Genomic DNA, 10,339 nt, shown 5'->3' with positions numbered 1-10,339 from the left:
AAAAAACGAAATGAGGGCCGGGCAGTGGTAGCGCACGCCTTTGATCCCAGCACTTGGGAGGCAGAGGCAGGCAGATTTCTGAGTTAGAGGCCAGCCTATTTTACAGAGTGAGTTCCAGGACAGCCACAGCTACACAGAGAAACCCTGTCCCAAAAAACAAAACAAAACAAAAAAAGACAAAAGAAAAAAAAAAATGAAGTGAGATGTGTGCACTGAAATGATGTCTAACAGAAACATATTTATTAAGAGTGTAGTGGTGCATGCTTTTAATCCCAGCACTTGGGAGGCAGAAGCAGGGGGATCTTTGTGAGTTTGAGGCCAGTCTGGACTACAAAGTGAGTTCCAGGACACCCAGGGCTATACAGAAAGGGATGGGGAATTATTCCAGTATTAAAGTCAGATTTCAATAGGGTCAAAAACAATTCTTTTGCACCAACTTAATAATTCTTTTAAGCTCAGAGTGAATGTTTTCTGAAATTGTGTCTTGATCTTTATTTTTCAGGATGAAAGTTAAGAAACTACCCATGATCCTGGCTCTGCACCTGAAGAGATTTAAGTATATGGACCAGCTTCATCGATATACAAAGCTTTCTTACCGGGTGGTGTTTCCCTTAGAACTCCGTCTGTTTAACACTTCAGGAGATGCAACCAACCCTGACAGAATGTACGACCTGGTCGCTGTTGTGGTTCACTGTGGAAGGTAATTGTGACCCTGGAGAGAGCATGTTCAGGGTATTCACAGGGACTTTTGTTAAAAAAAATAATAATAATAATAATAATAATATACTGTGTTTTTCCTGCGCTTGTGCCTGGTGCCCTCAGAGCCCTGAAGAGGGCATTAGATATACTGGAACTGGAGTTACAGATTGTTATGAGCCAATATGTGGGTGTTGGGACCTGAACCTAGGTCCTCTGCAGAAGTAGCTAGAGCTCTTAACCCTGGGCAATGTCTCCAGCAGCCCCCATTCCCCTTCCCCCCCCTTTTTTTAAAGACAGAATCTTTGTTGTGAAGCCCAGGGTGGCCTCAGCCTCCTTGGTGCGGGAACCCCAGGTCTGCGCTCCCACACTTGGCTACATTCCCATGTTCCTCATCTTTCTCAAGATCAGTTTGTTTTGAAATTAGCTTTTGAAATACGTACTTTATCACACCTTCCATTAAACCTTTAATACTTTAACTTTATGCCTTCATTTTCACTCTAGTCTAACTTAGTCTAAGGGCCTGATGTCATAGTTTATAGAATTTGACCATCTGTTGGTTTCCTCTACTTTTTTGGTTTTGTTGTTGAAATGATGCTGCCTGAATAGATTTTGCAAGACAGACTGTTCCCGAGTGTGGTGAGGTGTGTTCTCATCAGTGGCTATGAGAAGCATTTGAGTGATGGTGGACATTACACTCAACAGTTCACTGCTCTGACTATCCTGCTGTATGTATTCTTCATCCCCAGCTAGCCAGATTTATGGACAGTCCCACTGTCCCACTCGAATCCCACTTGAATCCACAGGACATGTGTTCTCTTTGTGGATGCATATGCCTGTAGCCCTTTCTTGCAGGGTGTGTGATTTGGGGGCTAAACCCAGAGTCTTACACATGTCAAATAAATGCCGTACTACCTAGCTGTATGCCAGATTTCTCAGAGCACATAGCATTCCTCTAGAGCAGGAACATTAACTCCCAGCTCCTGTCTCAAGTAGTGGACACCCATCCCTAACACCACCCCCAAGAGTTCAGAAGCCCTCCTTGGACTGTTGAGGGCACCTGCACTGTGTGTATCGTACACAGACATACTTATATATATATTTTTTTATAACTTTGAAATTTAGGACAAGAAGGTAATATAATGTTTTTAATTAACTTTTCTTTTTTTCTCTTGTTTTAGTGGTCCCAACCGAGGCCATTATATTGCAATAGTTAAGAGTCATGATTTCTGGTTGTTATTTGATGACGACATTGTAGAAGTAAGTAGCTTCTTAATTGCCTTGGAGTTGTGCATTTCTCTTTACTTTTTCTCCCTCCATAGCCTCTCATTCACTTGTGGCTGGTGGTATTAATTAAATTGTTGGCCAGGGCTTTATAGTGTAGTTAGAGTCAAGTACAGATGTCTAACCCAACTCAGTAAGGCTTTGTTGCTGTGATAGAACACTATGACCAAGGTACCTTATAAAATAAAGCATGTAATTTAGCTTATGGTTTCAGATGCTTAGAGTCCATGATAGAGGCAGGAAGAGCTCACACCTTGATCTGCATGCAGGAGGCAGCGAAACCATCCTGGGAGAGTGGGAATAAACCTACAAAGTCCACCCACAGTGACACACCTCCCAATCCTTCCCAAACAGCTGCCCCAACTGGAGACCTACCATCCAGACTTCTGAGTTCATAGGAGCCATTCTCAGTCAAACCACCACACCCAATGTGAACATTTCTTTGCAATGTGAACATGCACAAATGGATGTTCATAGCCACTAGGCAGATAACAGTGTGATGAGTCCTCACCCAGGCAGGCCCCCCTGGGTGGCCAGCACAGCAGTCCACATCCCTGTCCTCCAACCTCTATCTCTTGCTGTTTGGAGTTTTACAGTGATGAGCACATTTGCATAGTTCCCCTGAGCCTGGCTCTTGATCTTCCGTTGCCATGAGCTTCATCCCCACAGTGCCCACTGCACACCAGTGCCTCCTGCTCCCTTTGTGCAGTTGGCTGCAAATGACTTGGATGGATAGAACAGTTGAGACGCTGGCACTTTGTCAGTATTGACACGTTCTGATCAGTCCTTGTGCTGGTCCTTCACTGACAGCATCTCTCACCTCTCTTGACACTAGGCCAGACTGTTAGGTTGACCATTTTTACACATCCAAAATAGTTGACAGTTAAGGTGTTTTATTTGGTTCACCTGATACTTAGGAGGGAGAGGCGCTGGCTCAAGGGTAGCTGTTGTGTTGAGTTTTGGACCTGTTGCTCAAGGTGTTTCCCACAGGACTTCTCCTCAGCCGTGGGGCTGAATACTGTTTGCCCCATTCTGAGTGACATTGGATACTGTTGTTCATTGGAGTTTAAAGAATAGTTGTCAAAGATGGATGCGCTAATGTTTCTGTTCTGCCTCACAGAAAATAGATGCACAAGCTATTGAAGAATTCTACGGATTGACATCTGATATCTCCAAGAACTCGGAGTCTGGGTACATCCTTTTCTATCAGTCTCGGGACTGAAAGGAGCCACAGTGGAGAGAAGCTTCTGCATGCTTCTCTGGTTATTTCAGAAAGGATAGAGCTGATGTTCAAGAAGAGAGAAAGAGAGAGAGACACACACAGAACGCTCAGGGCAGTAGCTCACTTTGCATACAATAAAGCAAAGACTGTGGATTAATATGCCCTTCCGGTCACAGTAGTTGAATTTTTTGCTCAGGAATCATGCTGTGTGTGCAGTTCACACAGGAAGTGAAGTCAGAGATAGCAGCTCTCTTGTAAAGCGGCCGCCAGCTGCCGACACATTTTCTGTAGTAATTGCACCAATGATGATTTGAATTCCTCGGGAGGGCAGTGGAAGAATTAGAGTGTGCTAGGCTGATTGAGCACACTGCACTGTGCGCCAGTGCGCGGATGTGTACACTGTGCATGGGAGCAGTTGCGGTCTTGTCAAGCATCCCAGAAAGTACCTTTGGGCCCAACACTTGCAGTTGCCTTCCTGACGCACAGAGCACAGACCCGGAGCCCGGTGTCAGGAGGTCAAAGATACCCTGCTTCTCTGGAGAAGCGTGTGATCATATACAGTGTATGTACATGGCGGGAACAGCTGGTCAAAACTGGCTTCTTGATTCCCCAAGGGGAAAGACTGGCTTTGTAATGATCTTTTTTCCTTATTTATTTTACTTAAACTGGTTGAGTCCAAGCATTGTGTGAAGTGCCCGTGACTCTACCAGCAAGTCTTAGCATATTTTATTAGTTTGTCAGCTCAAGTAGTCCTGTTGTTCGTTTCTGTTTTCAAGGTGAAGTGAACATTCTAGCTGAAATCACTAAGATAATCATGAGCCGATTGCAATGAGTGGGGTCAGTGCTGTCAGGAGGGACTGTCTCTGGCTGAGCATTTGCTCTTCGGTTATAGTTTGTCAACTTTTTTTTAAAGCTTTAATTTCAGTAAAGTAGGAATTCCCTGTTGCTAGAATGATAAAGGAAGCCCCAGCGTGAAGCTGGCATGCTGCCAGCCAGAACTCCAGGACTACAGTGCACAGCTGTGGCATTCTTTAGTCTCTTTTTAGCCTTGGGAAGGACCAGTAGAGCAGCCAAAACCCCAGCAGCAGGGGCAGCTCACGCCCTTTGGAAGATTACATTTTGGAAAAGCAGTAATCTCGAAAAGAAGCCCCTCCCTCTCCTGACCTGAGCGTCCTATTTGAACTGTGTTCGGACGCTTACAACTAGATCTGTTGGGAGTTTAAGAAACAGTACAGGGAGTCTCCACATACGGCCAGGCATCAAGTGGTATGACAGTGGCTGAATGTAACTTGCAGAAAGTGGTTGAGGATTCTAGTCAAAGTCGCAGCTGTCAGACTCTGGGTAGCCTCACACTGCTCTCCTCATGCCGTGGTGGTGGCCTGTTGGTGAAGCCCCTGGTTTTCTAAAGCTATTTTACTAAAACTGTTGACCGAGAAGCAAACAGCAAAAAGAAATGTTTTTTGTGCTGCTATGATTAACATTTATTTTCTACCTTTAGCTCAGGAAACGACTTCATCTATTCATCCCATAAGCAGATTTGTAACGGGGTCACTTAGCTAATTGGGCTTCGTAGACAGATGTGCTGGGAGAAAAAGATGGCCTTTGGCAAACTCATTTTGATAGTTTCTGAAGCCTTACCCTGGCTGGGCTTTGTGATCTGCCAGCATCGCACAGAGAACCGCAAGAGCATGGGAGTTAGAACCGAGAGCACAGGCCTGTGAGGGCCCACACTAGATTGTGTTGGAATTCAGAACTGCATTTGCTGCAGCTTTGTGTTCGAAGACAAAGCATAAGGTGGGGACGAGTCCTCCAGGCCGCCTTGTGCAGCCCTGAAGTACTGTGCTTGCTTGCGCACATGTTTTTGAAGTTAAAACACAAGCTGGAAAAACCTAGTTAAGTTCTCCGTGAGGCAAATTGTAGCTTGGGAGCCAAGCTCTGAGCAGGCAGGCCTGCTTAGCTCAGGTCTGCGCTGGACGGTTTGCAGGGGAAGGACTCCTAGGTGTTGGCTCTAAATTTACTTTTTATTCATTGTACAGGTGGATCTGAGTGAGACATTTTGAATTTTAACTGAGACTCAGTAAACTTAAAAAACATACAGGGTTTGGGTTGGGGACTAGGGATAGCAGATACAGGAAGTGAGAAAGAAAGGTGACCTACCCAGCACACATTTCAGGTGATTGGTGTTTGCCTGCGATTATGATGAGGGCAGATGCAAGTTTCAGACAAGGCTAGTTGCTGTGTAATTATGTACATGTTTGCTTGGGCAGCTGTCCCAAATTTTGTATATTAGAACAAAAGTTTCTATGAATTATCATAACTAAAAGTAAATATTCTAAGTTAAGCCCACTTCTGAGTCATGCAGCTTCTGTTATGGGAATTTCACCTTTAGAAGGTTACTCAAGACAAGAGCCAAGTGGCTTAGGAAAGGGCAAGGAAATGTGCTATAGCGGCCTTATGGCCTCAGCCATCAGCGTCGGGTTTTTCTTTCCTGGATGGCCGTAGGAACACCTCACTTTCATAACATGCTCCTCCTGATATTTTCTGTAAAGATGCTTTTCATTAAAGATTCTCTCGTGAGGGATGTGGCTGGGAGCTGGGAGGCCAGGTGCTGGGGTTCTTGTTCTCCAGTGAGCTTAGCTGTGTGACCTTGGGCAAGTCACCTAACCTCTCTGTGCTTCAGTCTCCCTCTTGTAAATGGGAGTAATACCTACCTCACAGGGTTGTTGTGGGGATTAATTAGAGAGGAAGTCTGTAAAGCATTTAAAAGGTTCTTGAAGAAGGCGCTATATAAATACAAAATAATATCTATTAAAGTTGGCTTATTTGTGCTTGTTGGTTTTTAACTATATTTTTTCCGTTTGCCCAAAATGTATTTGAAATTAAAAGCATACATTTTAGGAATATGTATTAGTCCTTTTGCAAGTTGCAACTGTGTTTTCCCCAGAGCCCCTAGAAAACCACACACATAGAAAACTGTTTTGTTGGGTCTTGTTCTCCAGCCCTGTGAAAGACTTCCCAAGTTGAGCATCTTATAACAAGGAAAGGTTTGTTTGGGCTTATGGTTCTAGGGGCTGAGGTTCATCATCAGTTGGAGCCTGTGGCATGGTGGCAAGAAGCAAAGAGAAAAGGGATCTATGGTTGCACCTTCTGTCTTGGAAAGTCACAGTTAACTCCCTGCTGTTGGCCCTAGCAAGCCACCTCCGTGGCCTTGGGGGAGCACCAGGTCCAGACCAGCTGTTCCACAATGGCATTCATGCCTTTTGAGACAGATCCCTCGTTTATAAGAGGGAAGTTCCCAGAGGCCAGTGTCTGTCTGTCCCTCCTCCTTTGCTCCTGTGCCGTCTTGAGCATGCACTCAGGGCCTGGTCTGAGTAGCCTGAGCTGTAATTTTCCCAGCAGCCCTCTGTTCTGAGGACACTCCGAGCCTGCCTAATGGAAGTCTACTTTGTTAGGGCTCTGAAAGACAGTTCTCAGCAAGCAGTAAGTGAGCCCCACTGCCAGGAGAACTTGATTTACCTTGGGTGACTTCGGTTTCCCACGTCTGTAGCACATTTCCTGTTTCACTGGGAGCAGATGAAATCATGCCTCCCAGGTTCGCTCACAGCCTCAAAGCCGTTCTTACTGGTCAGCACCCACCCACAGCCCCTCCCAGCCCTCTGCAGTCTGTCCTGGAGCTTCTGAAGGAAGAATGCTTGGATGCTGGTCTCTGTGGCCCTGGACAGAGTAGTCTCTTCCCCAGGATTATGGTTTTGTTTTGTTTTCAGTATCTGAAGTTTTCTTTCCTGTAATTAGGGTCAGTCAGATTGGAGATAAATGTTTATTGGCTCACAACTCTTCTATAACCTGTCCTGTTCTGGCCTCAGACTTGTTGAGCCAGTCCATCCGTGGGGTGTGGGAGGGGGCTGGGGGTGGGGTTTGCTGTTGGTGGGAGGTAAGAGCCTAGAAGGATTTTTGTTTAAGCTGCCAGTCTCAGATCAGAAAGGTAAGGAACTTTGGGAGTTCTTCATCTTTATTGCGTACATGGCCCCTCTCCCTTCCTGTCTGCCTACCAGGGTGTTGCCTGCCCTTACCACTTGCTGAGCCTCCTGTCACCACAGCTGTGTCCGCTTTACACCTCACAGGTGGAATTGTGAAGGGTTTGTTTTGTGTCTATTAGTAAATGGTTCCCAAGGCTCAGTTGTGCAGTAGAATGTGCCAACATTTCTTTTTTTCCTTTTTTAATTCAGTTTTGCTAAATATCACAGGCTGGTTTCAGGCTTGCCATCCTTCTGCCTCTGAGAGAATTTCCTTTCTTATAAAGCTTAAATAACACAGAGAAACTCTTACAAAACCAAAGGAATAAAGCTTAAATAACATCTCATTGTCCCTGCCCTGATCATGTGGTGACAGATTGAGACTCATGTGCACTAGTGTGCACATTCGAGCCCTTGGGTCTGTTTCTTCCTAGGTGTGTATATGGGAAATGCTGGATCATGTGGAATTCTATGCTCTTAAGTTTAAACAACCAACCATGGTGTTTCCCATACCTGTACCAGCTTACCCCTGCCAGCACCTCACCAATCTGCTTTCTCAGCCTCCCAGCATATACTTCTGTTGTGGTTTTTGGTTGAGTAATTGCCATCGAGATAGGTGTAAAGTGCTCTGTCTCCTAATGGTTTGGTTTGTGTTTCCCTGTGTCTGCTCCCATTGACTATAAAATTGTAGCCGTGATGGGCAAGTTACTTGTAGACTGGTCTCTTTGTTTCCAATTCGGATGCTTCTCATTTCCTTTTGTTGTTCAGTTGCCCAGGTTAGAACCTTCCTTCATCACCACTCTGAATGGAAGCCATAGAAGGGGGAGGGCATCTTCCTCATCCCCAAAGGAAGATCCACCTTTCGCACTGAGGATGATGTCATCTATAATTTTTTTCCCACGTGGCCTTTCTCATTTGGAGGGCAGATTGGAAACATCACATTTCCTCACATGTCTGAGTTGCTGAGGTAATCAGGTGTTGTTCACCCTCATCGTTGTATCAGTGTGGCATATGACAGTTCTGGTCATTTAAGGAACTATCCTTGCATTCTGGAAATGAACACCACAAGGTTTCAGTATGTAATCTTTTTACGTGGCTCCTGAGTTTGTTTGGTAGAATTTGGTTGGCCAGTTTTCCATTGACATTGACTGATACTAGCAGCAGCGGTAGTGGTGGCAGTGTGCATTCCTCACTACCTGCCCCAGTGTTCTGAATTCTCAAATGAAAGACAAATGCAGCCTTATATTTAATATGCCTTAATCAGCTCAATGGCTGGGCCACTCCCAAACTTCCATGTTGCTAATGCCTCCATCTTTGCTACTCTAGATCAAATGGGGGAGGGGGGCTGGGGCCACTCTTCCTCTGCTCTTAATGTGATTCGTATGCTCTCCTGCAATTCTCAGTTGTGGGCCTTATTCCTTTCCTGGCATGGCAATTCTCCTTTCTCTAGGTTCCCTTGCCCTCAAATCCTAAAGTTCCACCTCTTTCTCTCTGCCCAGACATTGGCTGCCAGCAACTTTATTTACCAACCTGAATCAACTGGGGGCAGGGACCCTCACCATCTTACACATGGATTCTCTTACAATATTAGAAACCCGAATAAAAAGTTGTGCTGGCTGGTTTGACACAAGCTGGAGTTATCACAGAAAAAGGAAATGCCTCCATGAGATCCAGCTGTGGGGCATTTTCTCAATTAGTGATCAAGGGGGTAGGGCCCATTGTGGGTGGTGCCATCCCTGAGCTGGTAGTCTTGGGTTCTATAAGAAAGCAAGCTGAGCAAGCCAGGAGAGCAGCCGGTAAGCAACATCTTCCATGGCCTCTGCATCTGCTCCTGCCTTCAAGTTCCTGCCCTGTGTGAGCTCCAGTCCTGACTTCCTTTGGTGATGAACAGCAGTGTGGAAGTGTAAGCTGAATAAACCCTTTCCTCCCCAACTTGCTTCTTGGTCATGATGTTTGTGCAGGGATACAAATCCTAAGACACAAGTGTTAGACCAAGTCCACAGCATACTGGTCTGTAGTTTTTGTGGTTTTCCTTTCCCTTTGTATTTGTGTCTTGTGATGCTGAGAATCAAATCTGGGGCCTTAGACCTGCTTAGGAATGAGCTGTATCCCAGCCTTTCTTTCTTTTCTTTTTTCTTTTTTTTGTACTGTCTTTGACCTTTATATCAGAATGACGGTGGCCTCACAGAATGAGTTAAGAAGTTGTCCCCCTAACATTTTAGGTGAACGTGAGAACTTCAACCCCCTCCCCCTCCGCCTTGTTTTTAACCAGTAACTGACACTTATATTTGTAGTCCTTGAGGAATTGCAAGGCATGCACACAGTCTGTGTCAGTAAAGAAATCACCTTCTAAGGAGCCAAAGGCAGCCTGGTTTGATGGAAAAGGAACATATACACAGCTTTAAAGAACAGGTAGAGATGACAGTGTGGTATCCATGGGGTGCAGGTCCAGAATGGAGAATCTAGAAGTCAGGATTGGTTGAAAGGACTGGTGATGGAAGAATGCTAATCAATGCTATAGATGGGAATAGAATTGAGAATTTCACTTTTGCCCTAGGAATAGGTTGCGAAGGTGTCCTCATCAAGGCTGACTCCTGAGAAAAGTCACAGAATATTTTACACCATACTCACTCACTGTAGTTCATGGTGATTTTGAGTGTTTTCTCAGTTTTTTATCTGGTTTCAAACTTTGGGGAGAAAAAAGCAAAAGCTCACACTGATTACTTTAAGAACCATCTTAATATCACACAGAGGAGTGGTAGTGCATGTCTTTAGTCCTAGCGTGTAGGAGACAGAAGCAGGTGTTGGAGGCTAGCCTGGTCTATAGAGTGAGTTCCAGGATGGCCAGGGCTACACAGAGAAACCCTGTGTCTAAAAACTAAAAACAAATAACACCCCACTACCCCCAAAAGAACTGGCTTGATATTAAAACAAAACAAAAAACCATTTCAGTGGTCAGACTAGCCTTTTTTTGTTTGTTTGTTGTTAAGATTTATTTAAGGTTGAGTACACTGTTGCTGTCTCAGACGCACCAGAAGAAGGCATCAGATGCCATTACAGATGGTTGTGAGCCACCATGTGGTTGCTGGGAATTGAACTCAGGACCTCTAGAAGAGTAGTCAGT

General features: G+C 45.1%; 1 protein-coding gene across 2 annotated transcripts in view; it reads left to right on the top strand.

Annotated features, from left to right (window-relative positions):
* The window catches only part of Usp12 (ubiquitin specific peptidase 12), a 54,226-nt gene extending 48,196 nt beyond the window's left edge, over nucleotides 1–6,030 (top strand). For both annotated transcript variants that reach the window (XM_031338751.1, XM_031338752.1), the window contains exons 7-9: nucleotides 503–700; nucleotides 1,878–1,956; nucleotides 3,101–6,030. In XM_031338751.1, the coding sequence (XP_031194611.1) occupies nucleotides 503–700; nucleotides 1,878–1,956; nucleotides 3,101–3,202 (379 nt within the window). In that variant the 3' untranslated portion in view covers nucleotides 3,203–6,030. The remainder of the gene's footprint in view (nucleotides 1–502; nucleotides 701–1,877; nucleotides 1,957–3,100) is intronic.
* Nucleotides 6,031–10,339: the final 4,309 nt, after the last annotated feature.

This window comes from Mastomys coucha, unplaced genomic scaffold, assembly GCF_008632895.1.
Source record: "Mastomys coucha isolate ucsf_1 unplaced genomic scaffold, UCSF_Mcou_1 pScaffold22, whole genome shotgun sequence".
Lineage (NCBI taxonomy): Eukaryota > Metazoa > Chordata > Mammalia > Rodentia > Muridae > Mastomys > Mastomys coucha.
The sequence above is the reverse complement of the archived record's forward strand: the minus strand, read 5'-3'. Positions and strand labels throughout refer to the sequence as shown.